The sequence below is a fragment of the Euprymna scolopes genome, chromosome 18, assembly GCF_053919585.1.
Source record: "Euprymna scolopes isolate OS-2025 chromosome 18, ASM5391958v1, whole genome shotgun sequence".
Taxonomy (NCBI): Eukaryota; Metazoa; Mollusca; class Cephalopoda; order Sepiida; family Sepiolidae; genus Euprymna; species Euprymna scolopes.
Genome location: NC_136499.1, coordinates 124,283,792 through 124,304,069, shown reverse-complemented (window position 1 = coordinate 124,304,069; position 20,278 = coordinate 124,283,792). Strand labels below are relative to the sequence as shown.

Genomic DNA, 20,278 nt, shown 5'->3' with positions numbered 1-20,278 from the left:
GGCCAAAAGCAACTTGAGGACATCAGATCAAGAATATTATGAGAAGACTACAACTGATGAATGGAATGAAGTCAGTTTAATTACTAATGTACGAGGTGTCTTCAACAAGTTTCCAGACTTTTTTTTATACAGGCATTTAAAATTGTCATAGACTTTTCCAAATTCAGCATCTTATTACTATACATCTTATGAGATGGATGACCAATTTTTATGATTTCAGGTTCAAATGAATTACTTAGGAACTACTTAGGAATTAGAATACACCCTACTAAAGCCTGATTGTCACAGCTGGTGAATTTCAAAAATGCGATATGGACGGGAGGACACTTTAGAAAAACGATTTGCAATAAAATTCTTGAAAAAAACATTTAGAAAAAATGCCACAGAAACGTATGGAATGCTTCAGACTGCTTTTGAACCACTTTGCATGAATCGAGCATCACTTTTTTAAGGGCATAAGAGATTCAAGGAAGGCAGGAAGTCTGTGGGGGATGAAGAGAGGTGTGGGAGAAGTAAGGAAGTCAGAACACCAGAATTGATTGGCCAAATAAAAAATTTCATGTGTAAGAACCGTTGTGTGTCTATAGAGATAATAACTGCACAGTTTGATGTCAGTGTGGGAACTATATACACAATTTTTTGTGAGGGACTGATGACGTGGAAATTTATGCGAAGTTTGTCCCAAGGGTGCTCAGAGAATATCAGAAAGAAAGACGTTATCATAGGCATCAAGACAATTCCTCACCCTCTCTGTGGCCCAGACCTTGCTCTCTGTTACTTTTGGTTATTTTCTTAGTTCAAGGAAAACCTTTGAGGCTGTTGTTACGAGACAATTGAGGAGATGAAATAGGTTGTGACAAGAGTCATTGGCATGCTCACACAAGACGACTTTCACTGGGCCTTCCAGAAGTTGTTGGAACAATAGAACAAGTGTATTGCAGCCAGAGGAGATTACTTTGAAGGGGACTAAAGTTTCATGTGTGTACTATCAATAAAAGTACTCACACGAAAAAAACTTGGAAACTTATTGAAGACACCTTGTATTTATTGACTTGAAGATTACCATGTTGTAGCCTGCAGAGAAGCAGCCTGTAGTAATGTGTTCATTAAATCAATTGAATGATGACCTATATGCTGCTCTGTACTCAACGGTATGCTTATCTTTTTCCATGGAGTTGCAGTCAAGGAATACGTGGATCAGGCAACAGGACGAACGTGACAGAGTTAAATAGAATATACCAGTTAGAGACTATATATTTACGAAATATACGCCTACAATATAAATATATTTACAAACCAATCGTATACAAAATTTACGTTTGCACCATGAGTAAAAATTTTTATTAAGTTTTTTTTTTTTTTTTTTACACAGGACTCACCACTTATCAAGGCCCGGAGGCCACTCGAGGATAAGGGTTAACGGGTATACATTAGTCAATGTGATTATAGTGTAGTAAACATAAGTAGTGAGAATTTTTTTAAATTGGATTACTTAGGGGGACGGTTCATCAAGAATTTGTTTACGTTGGACTTGAAGACAATCAGATTGTGGTCAGCTGGAAAGCAGGCAATTTTGAAATAATTAAATTTTTACAGGAATAACTAAATGCGTCGTTAAATAATCCAGAAACATATTGGTTTGTGATAAAAAAATAACACACGCGTAATGTTATCAGAACACATTTCATGATCAACCAACAGATATTCAAATGAGTTTATTATACAGACAATAGAAACTTGAGTAACCGGCTTGTGGTGTATAGAGGGAACGACACGGTTGTACTCGAAATACTATTGTATTTTCAAATTGCGGCATCACTGTTAATGGTTTGTTACAGATGATAATCATTACGAGAGGACTATGTTCCTATTAAAATATAAATTACCTTTTCCTACATAAATAATCAAGTGTTGATGTCATTCCACGCAAATGTGGACAAACATACAAAGGTGAGACATTTTGCAGATTAAAAATAAAACTAGAAAAAAACATTGGAAATTCTGATATGTGAAACAAAGTCAAAATTACAAACATGGAAAAATGATGAAGAGTAAGTCATCTCCAAGAAGCAGTGCATATATTGAGCAGCAGTGGCCTCCGAAGTAGATCTAGTATCTAAATTTTAATTTACTTGTCCAACATCACAAAAAAAAAAGCATCATCATCGCAAACATTAATTAATGAGGATCAAATTACCTCCCTTTATAGTCATTCTTTATCAGTTAAAAATCATTAAAACCATTTCCTCTCCAAAAATAAGTATTTGAAATAATTAAATTTTTACAGGAATAACTGAATGCGTCGTTAAATAATCCAGAAACATATTGGTTTGTGATAAAACTTAACACACGCGTAATGTTATCAGAACGCATTTCGGCCCTGTCGGTGGGGCATTAGAATACACCGACTGCCCCCCTGCAGAGGGTAAAAGTCCTTCAATGGGGGTCCTGGATATGACCTTAAACTATATCCAGTGGTGAGGCCCCAGCTTGTGGGCTTTGGGGAATGTGGAGCCACCCTTTAATTACCATTGCTCCCAGGTCCACTCTGACCCGGAGTGGTAGTACCTGTTAGGATCCCAACTATGGGTTAAATAGAAACTGACGTGAAAACAACAAATATATTCTATTAAAAAAAATTTTCTACAAAATCTTTGGATTCGGCATTAAATAACCCGAAAAGGGTTGATATGCCGTAAAACAAAAACAACCAACCAACCAACCAACCAGAACGCATTTTGTGATATTCAAATGAGTTTATTATGCATGCAATAGAAACTTACATGGTGAGTAACCGGCTTGTGGTGTACTCGAAATACGATTGTATTGCATTTTCAAATTTCAGCACCAAAGTTAATTGTATGTTACACGTGATAATTGTTATGAGAGGACTATGTTAAAATATAAATAAATGACCTTTTACCACATAAGCAAAATGCAAATGTGGACAAACATACAAAGCCGAGACTTTTTGCCGATAAAAATAAAGATAGGAAAAAAACATCGGAAATTCTGATATGTGGATACATTGAATATAGAGAAGAAAGTGGAAAAAATTCAAAATTACAAACATAGAAAAATGATGAAGAGTAAGTCATCTCAAAGAAGCAGCGCATATATTGAGCAGCAATCGCCTCCGAAGTAGATCTAGTATCTAAATATTAATTTACTTGCAAGCACTTGTGCCCCCATGACGTGAACACCCTCGATAGACCCGACAGGCTGCAAAATCCCACCCCCACACTGTAGAGATCCCTAGATGTAAAAGATCTTTCTACTCCAGTAGTTTCTTCCCCAGAACCGCTAGACTTTGGAATTCCATTCCAGGTCCCTGCTTCCCCAACTGTACTGACATGCAGAGGTTCAAGTGCAACGTGAACAGATATCTTGTTGCCCAAATCCCTACATAGTACCCCTGTAGTTGCTGCCCCTGATAGTAGCCCCTTACACCAAAGTGGCAATGTGCCTTGTTTGGGATGAAAATGTAATAAAAAAAATTTTTAAAAACGTCACAAAAAAAAAAAAAAAACATTTTGTGACCCATCCTTCGTAGGTCAACAAGGTATCTTAGGGTGGCAGGACCCGTCAATCGATTTGGTTGGTCTTAATTTCACAATCTGGTTAATATGTTGCCGCTTCGTCAATCTGTTGGCTAGAAGGAAAGCAATATCATGCACAAAAAAGAAAGACAAACTCAATTCTCTACTGATTAAATTCAAAATAAGATATACAGATATATAGTTATATAGAATTATCCATATTTCAATGTTGATTTTGACAGACTTCGCTGAGTCAAACAGGTTAATTTCTCTTGGTATCGCGGTGGAATGATGCAGGAAGGGAGGAGTGTGGCAACTCTTCAACTGTGCTTGACTCTGCTCCAAATTCTTGCGGTTTTGATGCTGGGACCCGTTCATATACTCAGGTAAGGGGTGAGACCAGGGCCACTTCCTGGACCAATCGCATCTAGTTACGTCACCCCTAGGGGAGGCTCTATCTTCCCCGTGTTCATCTGCAAGTGCTCCCATACCCCAAAAGGTCAAGCCCGTAACGTCGGTCAGGGTAATTGTATTCAAAGACTAAATATTTCTTTTCTAACCTTGAGTCATCATTCATTGGCATCAAAAACAAAATTATGTTTTCGTTACCGCTTCTCAAAGTGACATTGAATTGTCACTTTTTCATAAAACAATGAAATTTACAAATCCAATCTTTCTCTCAACAAGGTCTGTTGCCGTCGCCCAGGCACACAAACGATAATTAAAGAATAAAGGAAATCATATCTGCCCGGCTTCTCCAGCATTTTGGGAATCTTGACCCCCCCCCTCCCCTGTGGGGAGCCCGATCGCTCCCTGGGATGGTCACGTCACAATTGCAAACATTAATTAATGAGAAACTAATTACCTCCCTTTGTAGTTGCTCTCTATCAGTTAAAAATCATTAAAACCATTTCCTTTTCAAAAAAAAAAAAAAAACACATGGCTGTCTGTTTACGGTTTCAAATTGGCTATTTTATTTTATTTTATAATTTAAAAAAAGTCATGTTGAGAAGAAACTAAGTTTATTTTTATTATAAATTCTTTTTAAAATTTAAAAAAAAAATGCAAGTGAATTGATATCTGTTTCTTTATAATTTATATTAAAAATTATTCAGAAAAAAAAAACAATTCGCAATTGTATTTTAAGTGTTGCCTGCACTAAGGATTGAACCTTCAACCTCCAGAAGAATGTAACTTGCAACTGAATTTTACCCAGTACTTTATCCCTTATGCCACAGGTCCTTGCAGATTCCCGAGTTCAACAGAAACATTCCTGTGTTTAATAGGATACACCTAAAGAAGGATGGAGGTTACATCGGTCAAAACATTGTAGATTAAATAAAGTGCTCAGTTTGAAATTCTGTATGGATTGCCAAATTCGACTCAAAGTTTTGTGAGTTCCAAAAAATGCTTCTGAAGATTGTCGAAGGTAAAATCGGTCGAAACGTGAATATAACAATGGAAATGAGAACAGTAATCATTTTGTTTCTGAATTATTTTAGATTAAGATTGATAATTCGTATTATTTGGACTACTGTTCTCATCTTCAGTTTTATTTTCAAAACGTTTCAGCTGATGTAACCTCAGACCTTCTTCAGGTGTATCTTATTGAACTCACAAATCTTTCTGCCTGACTCGGGGAAACTGCATGGAATTTCGAACGTAATCCTTTATTTAATCCACGGGGATAACATGCTCTGATTCCATCAGCCATGCCTGGGTAGAAAATATAAGTAATAAGCAGTTGTATTTTGAGTATTGCCTGCACTAAGGATTGAACCTTCAACCTTCAGAAAAGTATAACTTATAACTGAATTTTACCAAGTACTTTATTAGTAGGGCTATGATAAGAGAATATTCTTTTTCATTGTTGTATATATCAGTGAATATCTTGTATTTTTTTAGATAATGATGTGGTTCTCGGTTGATTAAATGTGTCTGTGTCATATATATATACTTGAGAGTCAAAACAATAAGAATATTCTCTTGTTATAGCCCTAGTTATTGCTTATGCCACAGGTCGTTGCAGATTCCTGAGTTCAACAGAAAGATTCCTGAGTTGAACAAGATACACTTGAAGAAGGTCAGGGTTACATCGACTGAAAAATTGTTCAAAGAACACTCAATATGAGAACAAATAATAATTGTAATAATTCATATTTTCTCTTTTATTTTCTTTCTTCATAACATTTTTTTATTACTTGTTAAATTAATGTTAATTAATTGCTTACTAAATTATTTTATTACTAAATTAATGATAGTTTATACAAACTCAACAAATTGCTGTTACAATTAATTAATTTCTTCATTAAATTCATTCAATTTAATGAATTCATTTTTTAACAGGACAGCTTTAACACCTTTGTTCCTGCTTGAATTCCATCCGACTCTGGCGCTTGCAAGTCGAATTCCCAAAGCCATTAATTATATTATTCAGGTAAGAAATTATACCATTTTTATTTTATTGGGGTTGGGGGGGGGGGTATGTGTAAGTTGTCAAACATTTACAAATAATATATTTGAACTTCAAAAATTTGGATATAATAAAAAAAAAATTAGGTTCTCGTATAGTTTTTGAACCAAACAAAACCAACTTTTTACTAACGATGGATTACATTGACAGTCAGAAAAAGTTGAGCGAAAATGAACCAGAATCAAAATCAAAGCAAGCAGCAACAGAAAAAAAAAATGTAACACAACAGTAGTTAAAGTAAGAAAAATACACACCCTATGTTTCATAAAAACATATTTTTTATGAAACAAATTCATGAAAATAATTTTTTTTTTTTCATGAGAAAGTTATATTATAATTTTTCTTTCTTTGTTTTTCGATACTGGTCTAGTTTTTGAACAAAAAAAAAAACAATTTTTTTTTTTTACCTTAACCGAACCCTAACCTAGCTCTAAATTTTATTGCCTTTGGTAACAGTTATTTTTTTACTGTTTTTTTTTTTTTTACATCGTTTTTTTTTTTATTTGTTGAAAAATTCTTAAAAATCACCAGCTTACAATTTAATCAGTTTACAATTCAAATTATTATCTGCTTTTCTTGCCTTCTTATTGGATAAGCACTTCAATATCTTCTGCCTGTTTACATAAACAGTTAAAAAAAATTAATAAAAAAGATGGTTTTCTCTGATTCAATAGCTGTATCAGTACAAAGAATTCTTATCAGTAACATTAAATGTAGCTGTTGTGTCTGTTACCCAAACATATACGTCACAATCCTTAAACATATTACTTGATCATATTCTCACATTTTTATTTTCTGAATATTAAGAAGAATGTAATAAATATGTGTGTCAAAAGCAGTTTGTGTTATAAGACGACATTTTTGTTTGTCTCTCATTCATAGGCTCCAAAATTACTGCTTGTTCCTTTCTTAGTCCATATGTTACATTTAGGTGTTGTGGATGCAGAGTCGAGGCGTATCACAAATGTCACCCCACAGGTTTCAGTTCACCAAACTATTGCTTTGTAGAAGTTTTTAAGTTCTGCATCGATTTGTTATTTTGAAGTTGAAAACGATTTCTATTTGTTGAAAATTTTTGGAGTTAACATGTTCCTGTGAAAACTTACTTTTAGAAGTGACTAGCGAGGGGTACCTGGCATTGCCCGGGTGTTTGGAGGTGTGTGTGGTTTTGGGTAAATCAAAACTCCAGGGGGGGGGGGAGATTAAAATAAAAAAAAGTTTTGGTAGGTAAGTATGAGGATCGAACCCAAACCCTTGAGGCAAAGCTGGAAATAAAAGTGTGAAAAACAAAAACGTGCGACGTAAACCATTGCGCCACCACGACATACTGACAAAAACACGTTTGAATTTATTTAATTACTTAAATTGGCAGGTGCACGTTTTAATGAATTAATAACCCTGCTTAAATATTATAAAAAAGACGATGTAAAAAAAAAACCCAAAACCAAAACGGGAAAAAAATGGCATAAATAAACCTGTGTATGAGGGAGGGGTAAACTAAAGAATAAGCGATGATGGTGGGAAGGGGGAAAGCAGTGCGAAAGCCGAGAACACAATGTTTTAATTTAATTTCACTGTATTTATACTAAAATGCAGGACAAACAGGGGACAGAGCGAAATAGCGCGAATCTCATAAAAGTCGACGTAAATAAATCGAGAGACGACTCGTGTTCCCAAATCTTAGATATTATGATATAGGACCTATATAAACAGTTTTAAGCGATAGTAACGACCCCGGGAGCGTGTGCGAGAAAAGCCTTTTGAAGACATACACGAAATGGTCACACACATTTTGCCTTTTATATATATAGATAATAATTATTATTATAGATGAAGAGAGTGGATCTCAACAATGCTGAGAAATAAAATAATAGCAATTCAATTATTTCCAAATAGCTGCCATCCTTTAAAATTGGTGTGGCTTTTGATTCGTCCATACAGAGTTACTTCTTTTGATTTGAAATATATTTTTTAAATTAATTTTAAAATTATAGAAGGTTTTAGTTTATAGTGTAATTGCTGTAAATGATTCTGTTTAATGAATTAAACTTTTTAATGGCTCAAAATTGAACTATTTTATATCGGATTCAAATGTTGCACCTGTTAAATTTATAGATATAAAACTTCTACTGTTCTGGCATTTCAGGCTGTAGCTTACAAAAACATCATAGTTTTTTGTTTTTTTATATGGAAATTGCTCCAGACAAGGCATGAAGCCACTTGATGTACAGAGCTAAAAAAAATGGCACTCCTACAGAATTGGGATGAAATTTTGTTGTCGATAAATGCAGTTTTCAGATAAAAAACAATGGTTTCTACTGTTTTTAAATTACAATGGTAGCTTCCAAATTATACAGTCAAAATTACCTGAATATTACTGAATTATTAAACAAAACGACTTTAATCGTGTTAGCAGGTGAAAAATTTCAGCCATCTTGTTTAAATCAAAACGGAAAATTATCTCCCTTTTGAACTCTCTTGTGTTTTCATCAAATTTTATTTTTTATTTTGTTTAATAAATAATTGTCTACCTTTTTGATTTTCGTAATTTTTGGATATAATCATCTTAAAAATACGAGGAATACGTAGATACCATTGTTTTCATGTGAAATTTAGTTTTACGATTTCCGAAATATCGTCCCAATAGTGTAGAAGCACTAAAAACTATACTATTCAAGGTAAAAAAAAAATGGAATTTTGAACAGAACCCTTTATTTAATCCCTGGAGATAGCTTGCTCTCATTCCGTCAGTGTTAAGTGTTAGTTGGAATAGATTCTGACCCAGAAAACAGCAATTATTCCCTCTTTGTCAGAAACATTGCTCATGGTATGTGTAAAGGACAAAATAAGGAAAGAGAGAGAGTTATGTGGCTGCCAAAAGTAAACCCAAGATCCACTTTCTACTTTCCTTAAATTATAACATGGGATCGAGTTCGTAAGAAACGTTTTAAAAGACTCAAACGAGAAATAAAAGACTGATCATATTTTCTCCATTTACATCTTTATAATTTTCCATCTTCGTTTCATTTTATTTTTCCAACTGTTCTTCTAATCAATCCGTTTTGAAAATATAATAATTAACAGAAGTAATAAAATGATGAGCCGTTCCACTTAAGTTAACAAATTTACCGAATTTCCATTACTAATGATTACTATATTGTCCAATTGACTACTGTACACTCTTAACCCTTATCCTCGACTGGTCTCTGGGCCTTGATAAGTGGTGATGCCTATGTAAAAAAAAAAAAAAAGAGAGAGAGCAACGTAAAGGGAGAAAACTCCCATAAAAATATATCTATATATCTACTAGCAGTTCATCCTGGCTTTGCTGGGGCCCTATGTACCGTTCATAACTTGCCCTACAGATGAATACACTTTCAAATATTTAGACTAAAATTTGTCTGTGTAATTTCATAGAGACTGCAGAGATCAATTTTTTTTTAAGTTTGACCCCAATTTTGACTCCTTAACATTTATTATTTTGGTCTTAAATCAAAATAAAAAGTTTTAACCATGTCCAAGTTACCTACATCTAAATTTTCAAGTCTTTAGACCCAAAATTGGCGGAGTAATTTGGTAGAATCTGCAAAGATCAACTCATTCAACTTTGACCTTTTGGCAGCCAAATTTTCACCCAAATCTGATTAAAATGTTTGCCAAATGTCTGATAACCCATTACCTATAAATTTCAAATGTTTAGACCAAAAATTGGCAAAGTAGTTTGCTAGACACCGCAATGGTCAAATCTTTTGAACTTTGATCCCTTGGCAGCTCAAATTTTTGACCCAAACCGATTAAAAGCTTTACCTATCTCTAAAATCCCTTTATGTAAAATTTTAAATGTTTAGACCGGAAATTGGCTGAGTAATTTGGTAGAGACTGCAGCGGTCAAACTTTTTTTAATTTTGACACCAATTTTGACCCCCATAGCATTTATTTTTTGGGGCTCAAATCAAATTAAAAAGTTTGATCCATGTCCAAGTAACCTACATTTAAAATTTCAAGTGTTTAGACCCAAAATTAACGGAGGAGTTTGGTAAAGTTTTCAAAGGTCAAATCATTGAACTTTGACCCCCTTGACAGCCAAATTTCTGGCCAAAAACCGATTTAAAATATTTTCCCAAATCTCAATACTCCTTATGTCAAATCTTAACTCTTTAGACCGAAAATTGACAGAGTTATTTGGTAGGGAAATGTACACACACAAATTTTCACTTTTCTATATCTATAAAAGTGAACGTGTCTGTCTGTCTGTGTACATTTTCCTTCGACATAACTCTTAATTTTCAGTCTACTGACGCATCTATAAAAGTGAACGTGTCTGTGTACATTTCCCTATGCAATAACTCTGTCACTTTTAAGTCTACAGACACAAAATTTGATATACAGGGTACTGAGATTTGGGAAAATCTTTGTGATCTGTTTTTTCGGCCAGAAATTTGGCTGTTAAGGGGCCAAAGTTCAACGATTTGACCTTTGAGAACTATACCAAACTCCTCCGCCAATTTTGTGTCTAAACACTTGAAATTTTAGATATAGATTCCCTGGACACGGATCTAACTTAATAACTTAATTTGAACCCAAAACAATAAATGTTAAGGAGTCATAATAGGGGTCAAAGTTTTAAAAAAGTAGACCTCTGCGGTCTCTACCAAATTACTCAGACAATTTTTGGTCTAAACATTTGAAATTTTACATAAAGGGTATTCAGAGATATGGCAAGCTTTTTAATCGGTTTGGGTCGAAAATTTTTAGTTACCAATATATAAATGTATATATGTATGTTTACATGTCTGCCTAAAACTTTTGACAGAGGCGACGGATTTTACCAACATCAGTATCGTTTTGAAGTTCGACCTTTCAGACTACAAATATCGAAACATTGGCTAAAAACATTAATATCTTCATCTTCAGCTGGGATCTTTTCTACAGGGTGGGGTCGCTTTTTTCGCCAATATTTTTGAAAGTCATCCTCTCCTTCCGATTGTCTTGCCTTAATTTAAACATAAGTGACTTCCTGTTTGGCGGTGGTCATAACAGCAAAGACGTCAGGTTTTTTCCCCCTTCTTTTCCTCTTTTGCGGTATCGGTACTACCACTTTTTTTTTTTTTTTTTGCTCAACGCACCTCCAAACACCCAGGCAACGCCGGTATAGATATATACATAAAAGTGATAAAAGTGAAATTGTCTGTGTGTGTGTGTGTGTGTGCGTGTGTGTGTACATTTCCCTATTAAACTACTCTGTCAATTTTCAGTCTACAGACTTGAGATTTGACATAAGGAGTATTAAGATTTGGGAAAATATTTTTAATTGGTTTTTGGACAGAAATTTGACTGTCAACTGGTCAAAGTTCAACAATTTGATCTTTGAAAACTTTACCAAACTCCTCCGCCAATTTTTGGTCAAAACACTTGAAATTTTAGATGTAGGTTACTTGGATATGGATCAAACTTTTTAATTTGATTTGAGCCCAAAAGATTAAATGTTAAGAGATCAAAATTGGGGTCAAAGTTTAAAAACATTTTACCTCTGTGGTCTCTACCAAATTACTCAGCCAATTTTCCCAACATTTGAAATTTTACATAAAGGATATTCAGACATAGGGCAAGATTTTTAATCAGTTTTTGGCCGAACATTTAGCTGCCAAGGGGTTAAATTTTTTAAAATTTGACCATTGCGGTCTCTAGCAAACTATTCAGCCAACTTTGGGTCTAAACATTTGAAATTTTATATAAAGGGTATTCAGACATACAGTAAGCATTTTAATCAGTTTTGGGGCAAAAATTTGGTTGCCAAAAGGTTAAAGTTAAAAGAGTTGACCTTTGACCTTTGACCTACCAAACTCCACCACTAATTTTGGGTCTAAACACTTGAAATTTTAGATGTAGGTTGCCTGGACATGAGTCAAACTTTTTAATATATATACCCATATGCACATAAAGTTATGAACAGTACATAGGGCCCGAGCAAAGCTGGATTGAACTTCTAGTTTAACATAAAATAATAAAAGACCTGCTTTCAATTTCAAAAGACAATGGATACCTCTTGTAATGGTTCCTGCATGGAAGTAAAGGTTGCATATTCTCAACCCTCAACACCACCTGTTCTGAGTCTAGAACTTCTCCATTTGATGTCGACCATATTGTTGTTGTGTTGTTTGCTTTTTATGAAAACAGTTTTTTTTTTCATGTTTTATAGACTAAAATCTGTTTACATTAGCAAAATTATTTTGAGTGAAACTTTTACTATCTCGGTTTGCCAACTCAGAAAAAAAAAAAATAACAAATACAGCACCTAACCGACCGTTTCATTTTTCAGCCAATCACAGTTGTAGCATCAGGTGTTGTTGGTCCCGAAATTGCCAGATTTCATATTTGTATTATTTGGACTACAGTTTTTATTTGGGTGTTATTCACACAACGTTTCAGCTGATGTAATCTTCAGTTTTCTTCAGGTGGATCTTGTCAAACCCAAGAATCTTTCTGTGAAATTCAGGAATTGGCACGAAATTTTGAACGGAATCCTTTATTTAATTCACTGGGGTAGCTTGCTCTCATTTCGTCAGCCATAAGTATCCTGTACCTCTATAAGGTCATCATCCGCCCATGTATGGAGTACTGTTGTCACATTTGGGCTGGTGCATCTGCTACTTGTCTCTCACTCCTTTATAGAGTTCAAAAGAGAGTCGCCAACCTGATAGGTCCTGCACTGTCATCTAGGCTTCAGCCTCTGTCCCATCGACGAAATGTTGCATCTCTCTGCCTGTTCTACAAGTACTTTAATGGGGAGTGCTCTGATGAACTACAAGCACTTGTACCACCTCGACGTGAATACCCCTGATAAGCAGCTAAATCCCACCCCTTCACAGTAGAGATCCCTAGGTGTAAGAAAGCATTCTACTACAATAGTTTCTTCCTTAGAACTGCTAAACTTTGGAACTCCCTTACGGGATTCTGCTTTCCCAACTGTACTGATATGCAGAAGTTCAAGTGTAATGTGAACAGACATCTTGCTACTTATCTCCCTTCATAATACCCCTGCAACTTATATCCCCGATAGTAGCCCCCTACTTCAAAGTGACACTGTGCCTTGTTTGGGGTCAAAATTGAATTAAAAAAAAAAAGAAAAGAAGTCTTGAGTATTTTTAGTATCGCCTGTACTGAGGATTGAACCTTCAGCTCCAGAAAAGTGGCACTTACAACTGGATTTTATCAAGTACTTTTTTCATCTATGTTACGTCTTCTGAAGGTTGGGGGTTGAATTTTCAGTTTGGGTGACACTTAAAAATACAATTGTGAATCACTTAGGATTTTTACCTAGTGTTGCCTGATGAAACAGTAGCATGCTACTCCTATGGATTAAATAAAGGATTCCATTTGGAATTCCGCGCAGATTACAGGGTACGACTGAAAGATTGTTGAGTTCAACAATGTACACCTGAAGGTCAAAGGTTATATCAACTGCAGTGTTGTGAAAATAACACACAAGATGAGAACAGTAGTCCAAAAAATACAAATCATCAATCCTCATCTCAAAAATTCAGAAACATTGCCAGATTTCTATGAAACTGTTATAATGGAATGACCTAGCACCCCTTCATACAATAATATACAGACAATGTAGATATACTCTTCCAGGAATCAGAGTTCCAAGAGACCGAGAGAGACGAACTCTCGCCTTGTATCCCCTTTGTAAATAAACCCTAAGTGGATGTCCTGTGTTATGATTATCTAAAGGAAGATATATCAGAAACATTGCCAGATTTCTATGTGTTATATTTTGTTTCATTAAAGGGTCTTATTATAAGTGATGCTGTTGAAGAAGGAGAAGAGAGATGTTGTTGTAAGACTTAGAGAGATTGTTCATGTTATTACGATTCTTATATATTAAATGTTCATTCCTTAGACGTGTAGAAGAAGAAAGCTCTTAGAATGATGAGATAGTGTTCACTGTTCAGACATGAGATGTCGAGACGTGTATGTAATGACATTTTATAACACAGATATATAATACAATTTTCACTTTACCTTTTTGTAAGAATCACAAACACAAGACGAGCTTTACAAAACACAAATGGGTTTATTTCTTCACACGACCGGCCATGGTTTTCATCATCAAGAATTCAAAGCTTCACATTTTAGTTTCAAAGTGATCGTCTCGCTTCCTAGACGTTCGAATTCCAAACTCCAGACTCACTCTCACTCACTGTCTTCTTTTTTTTCTAAAGTTTTTTCTCTATAACTAGAACTTTCTATTTTCCGTGACGTCATACACATGTTAAAACATGTGCCTTCTTTCACGTGTTCTGGACATGCGTGTCCAAAACTTTTCCTTTTTCTACAAAAGGAATTTTAACCTATACTGAGTAACCTATTTTTCCAATATGTTAAAAACATTATCTTATAGCTGCATTCTTTCAATTAAAATTTCATAACAAACTTGACAGTGCACATTCTTTTCTTGAAATATTTTATCTCTTATTCTAAACAATCGCTTGTTTTACATTTTTAAATTCTCACACATAATCTATTTCTAAACCTAAATTACGAGGTTCGAATTTCGTCTATTGCTATTTCATTTTCATTTTAACTAATCTCTCTATTTTTATACTTACATGAAAAGGGGACAGCCCTTATCATGTAACATATGAAACATTGGACTGATGCTAGACACTTGCCAGAGCAGACCTCGAGAGACCACTTGAATGTCATGTCCATTACGACGTCGTCTCACAATATCTAATGAATCTTTTTCTACTATTTTTCAGGAAATGACTTTTTTGTATTGTTTAAATGACAGTGAGAACATTTTTGTAATTGAACGAAAAATTCTGGATGTTGCCTTAAAAGAGTGGAAGTCCATGAAAACGGCAGGACTGTCCTTTTCTGCAGAAGTTCAATGTGATGTAAGTTTCGTATTTTTTTATAAACTAGTTCTACTACCTAGTGTTTTCTAGGAGATTTTTTTTTTTACCTATATCTTTTTTTTCTTTTATTAAATTGTTTTTTTAAATAGGATTTTCAAAATTGAATCTAATTATTATGGTTTCATGATAAAATTATTAATTCAACCATAAAATTCATACATAAAACTCACAGAGCTAGTTGGCATTTTCAAGATATTGACAGAAGTGATAAAATAAAAGAGCAATGTAAAGGGAGACAACTCTTATAAAAAAAATTGGTGCTTCTACACTATTTGGACGAAATTTCGGAAATCGTAATTTGAAACTTTGACCCCTCAACATTTATTGTTTTGGACTCAAATCAAAATAAAAAGTTTGACCCATGTCCAAGTAACCTACATCTAAATTTTCAAGTCTTTAGATCCAAAATTGGCAGAGGAGTTTGGTAGAATCTGCAAAGGTCAACTCTTTCAACTTTGACCTCTTGGCAACCAAATTTTCGCCCAAAAACTGATTAAAATGCTTGTTGCATGTCTGAATAACCTTTATGTAAAATTTCAAATGTTTAGACCAAAAATTGGCTGAGTAGTTTGCTAGAGATCGCAAAGGTCAAATCTTTTGAAATTTGACCCCTTCACAGCTCAAATTTTCCACCCAAACTGACTAAAAAGCTTTCCCTATGTCAGAATACACTTTATATAAAATTTCAAAGGTTTAGACCAAAAATTGGCTGAGTAATTTGGTAGAGACCACAGAGGTCAAATTAAAAAAAAATTTTGACCTCAATTTTGACCCCTTTACATTCATAGTTTTGGGCTCAAATCAAAGTTTGATCTATGTCCATGTCATCTACATTTAAAATTTCCATTGTTTAGACCCAAAATTGGCAGAGTAGTTTAGTAGTTTTCAAAGGTCATATCGTTGAACTTTGACTCCTTGACAATCAAATTTCTGGTCGAAAACCAATTAAAGATTTTCCCAAATCTCAATACTCCTTATGTCAAATCTCGAGTCCATAGACTGAAAATTGACAGAGTAGTTTAATAGGGAAATGTACACACACAGACATACACACACAAACAGACAGACAATTTCACTTTTATAGATATATAGATTATTTATATAGAAAAAATTTAATTACTGATGTATAAATATTTTTATATCTGAATTAGTTTCCTTTACCAATTATAAGGAACAACCGATTGTCATAATCCATTTCTATCACTATTTATACGTGATTATCCCGGTGATCACCATACACTCATGCACCCATATCCTCGAGTTTTCTTCAAGCCTTGATTCTTATGTAAAAAAAAACAAAAAAACAGCTAGAACCCTTCCTTAACATTCGCATAAGTCGAATATTTAGACGATGTCATATTGTAATCTTAGAATCATAATTTATCAACATTGTAATGGTCCATCTCCATTTCTTTTTACTCAGGAGTAACTCATTGCATGGAAAATATATACAATACTACCAGGCAGCCTGGTGTTGCCCGGTCGTAAGATACACTTAAGCATAATATTTTTTAGATGCAGATTATATATTTATTATTATAGGGACAATTCTCTATCGATTATTATATTGAACCTAATATACAGTAGTGAGATCAAAACTAAAAATATATGTGACTTCGGTACCATCAGCTAGATTCGAAACTAAAACATACAGCTCTGCACCCTCATTCCCTAGCCTCTCAGCTACGCCCATATGCTTATATATCATTTCTCTCCGATAGGCTCATAAGAGTAGTGGTTGATGGGCAGAAATCAGAGGCCATCAATATTAATGCTGGAGTCCCTCAGGGGTCCATCCTTGCCCCAACTCTCTTCCTGATATGCATCAATGATCTCCCAAAACATATATTTAAATCATTCGTTGACATCTATGCTGATGACACAACCATCTATGGCAACACATCTAAGGCCGTAAATGACAAAGTTCTCTCAGATTCTCTCTCCTCTGATCTTGAGCACGTGGTACAATGGGGGAAGAGGTGGCTGGTTACTTTTAATGCATCTAAAACCAAGCTCCTATCTTTATATCATCAACGCTCTGATCCCCATCTGGCATCAATTGATATGGGTGGCTCTCATCAAGGGGAAGCTCCATGTTTTAATAAGCTTCTGGGCTTGACCTTTACCCCTAACCTGAAATGGAATGCGTACATCAAGTCAGTTGCCAAGATCGCTGGAAAAATGGTAAGATCCTTCTACCGCTCCAGAAGATATCTCACCCCTGATGCAATTCTCTATCTGTATAAAAGCCAAGTACGTCCAAGGATGGAATACTGCTGCCACATCTGAGCAGAAGCTGCTAAAAACAGCCTATCCTGCCTTGACAGAGTACAAAATAGACTTTGTGGCCTAGTGGGTGGTGATGCCCTTTTCTCTTCCCTGCAACCTCTCTCCCACAGGAGAGATGTTGTGAGCCTGTCTTTGTTTTATCATTACTACCATGGTAGGTGCTTGTCTGAACTCCAATCTCTGGTTCCCCTTCACCAATCTTTCACGATAAACACCCGCCTAGCTGAAACCACTGTCAAAAATTTTCCCCACTGCTTATCTGTGCCTAAATCAAAATGTAGATTCCATGAACAAAGCTTCTTTCTTAGAAGTGCACGCCTGCGGAACTCTGTTCCGGTTGCCTGTTTCCCACCTGACTACAACCTGGATGCCTTCAAGTCCAATGTGAACAAATTCCTGAAGTGAGACACTTTATCAGATCTCCAACACTAACGTACTGTACATACAATGACCCTTATCTCCGAGTGGCTTCCGGGCCTTGATAAGTGGTGACTACCTTGTAAAATATATATATATATATATATATATATATTCACCTTTCATCCTTTTTTAAAAGATAGAATTGCCCAATCATTGAAGACAAGCTCAAGCAAGGTTGGATGATCCACAGTTTTATAATTATTTATGCATATATATATATATATATATATATATATATATATATATATATATATATACTAGCAGTTCAGCCTGGCTTTGCTCGGGCTCTATGTACTGTTCATAACTTACTCTACCTGTGAATACACCTAATGGAAGATTTCAAATGTTTAAACCAGAAATTGCCTGAGTAATTTCGTAGAGACCACGGAGGTAAATTTTTTTAAACATTTACCCCAATTTTGACAGCTTAGCATTTATTATTTTGGTCTCAAATCAAAATACAAAGTTGTACCCATGTCCCAGTTACCTACATCTAAAATTTCAAGTCTTTAGACCCAAAATTGTCAGATGAATTTGAATTTCAACTTGAACCTTTTGGCAGCCAAATTTCACCCCAAAACTGATTAAAATGCTTGCCGCATGTCTGAATACCCTTTGTGTAAAATTTCAAAGGTTTAGAACTAAAATTGGCTGAATAGTTTCCTAGAGACCGCAAAGGTCAATCTTTTTTTAACTTTGACCCCTTGGCAGCTCAAATTTTGACCCAAACCGACTAAAAAGCTCACCTTATAGCTGAATACACTTTATGTAAAATTTCAAATGTTTAGACCAAAAATGGGCTGAGTAATTTCGTAGAGACTCCAGAGGTCAACTTGTTTTTTAACTTTAACCCCAATTTTGACCCCTTAACATTTGACCCTTAACATTATAAAGTTGTATCCATCTCCAAGTAAGCTACTTCTAAAATTTCAAGTGTTTAGACCCAAAATTGGCGGGGAAGTTTGGTAGAGTTTTCAAAGGTCAAATCGTTGAACTTTGACCCATTGACGACCAAATTTCTGGCCGAAAACCCATTAAAAAGATTTTCCTTAATCTCAATACGCCTTATGTCAAATCTCGAGTCTCTAGACCGAAAATTGACAGTTATTTGGCAGGGAAATGTACACACAGACATTTTCACTTTTATAGATATACTAGCATTTCAGCCCAGCATTGCCCAGTATTTGGAGGTGTATGTTGAGCAAAAAAAAAAAAAATAGCGGTCAATTTTTTAAACTTTGACCCCTTAACATTTATTGTTTTGGGCTCAAATCAAGTTATTAAGCTAAATAATACCCTTTATGTAAAATTTCAAATTTTTAGACCAGAAATTGTCTGAGTAATTTGGTAGAGTGGTCAAATTTCTTAAAACTTTGATCCCTATTATGACCCCTTAACATTTATTGTTTTGGGCTCAAATCAAGTTATTAAGTTAGATCCATGTCCAAGGAATTTTTAAAATTTCAAGTGTTTAGACCCAAAAACGTTTGGTAGAGTTCTCAAAGGTCAAATCATTGAACTTTGACCCCTTAACAGCCAAATTTCTGGCCGAAAACTGATTAAAAAGATTTTCCCATACCGTGTATATCAAATTTCAAGTCTGTAGACTGAAAATTGACTGTGTAACTGACATTGGGATGAGAGGAAGAAGGAAAGCAGACAAAAAAGGAGAGAAAGCTGATGCGAAAGGAACAAGATGTTGGACTCCTTAATCTTTCAAACCTTTGCAAGACATGAACCATTGAACAAATTACAGGCACAACAGCTGGCTATAGCTGCAGACTAAGAAACTGTTAATTGACCCAGAAAGGGAAAAGCAGGAATGTTTTGTTGGCTTTGAAAATATGTGTCAGAGGCTTCATGTTGAAACGACCGGCAATAAATACCTTTTCTTTCAACAAAAAAAAAGAACTTGTCAGATGTCTTTGTTTGTTTCTTTGCAAAACTTTTATACACAGCATTTGGTCCGTGTTAAAATATAACAACCACGTTACATAAGAACATTCAAAGAAGCAGGAGACAAGGAGGGAATTCCAAAGTATAGCAGTTTGTGGGAATAAACTATTAAAGTAGAAGGCTTTCCCGTATCTACAGAACTCTACATTGAAGGAGTGGGATTTTGCTGCTTTTCAGGTTAGTCAAGAGTAATTTACACCGAGGGGTACAAGTGCTACAGGTTTGTCATTAAAGTTACAAGCACAGAGAAGCAACATTGATGGACAAGGGTTGGAGCTTGGTTGATAGTGCAAGATCTGTTAGGTTGGATACTCTCTTTTTTTAGACCGAGAGAGAGAGTGACTAGTGTTAGATGTATCAGCTAAGATTTGGCAACAATACTCCGTGAATTATGGTTTTGTAGAGATATAGCATACTTGCAGGTTTGATTAGTTTTCTAGCACGGCAAAAGAGAAGCCACCTCTTTTGAAGCAGCCTTGGCAATGTCTTTAATATATTTGCTCCAATTCATATGACCTGTAAATATTAAGCCAAGGAGTTAGAACAAAGAGTTCTCAGATGGCAAAGCATAATTTTGGTTTCCGTCATTAATCTATAAACTAGCAAAGATACCCGCGCTTCATGCAGGATTTTGCTGTATGCTTGTGCCTATCCAAACATACATCAAAGTCCCA

At 34.9% G+C, this 20,278-nt stretch overlaps 1 protein-coding gene across 1 annotated transcript in view; it reads left to right on the top strand.

Moving 5' to 3' along the window:
* LOC145297800 (uncharacterized) overlaps positions 1-20,278 on the top strand; it is a 339,551-nt gene that overhangs the window by 156,437 nt on the left and 162,836 nt on the right. Inside the window, exons 22-23 of the mRNA XM_080144088.1 lie at positions 5,886-5,976; positions 14,781-14,918. Of these exons, the coding sequence (XP_080000214.1) occupies positions 5,886-5,976; positions 14,781-14,918 (229 nt within the window). The remainder of the gene's footprint in view (positions 1-5,885; positions 5,977-14,780; positions 14,919-20,278) is intronic.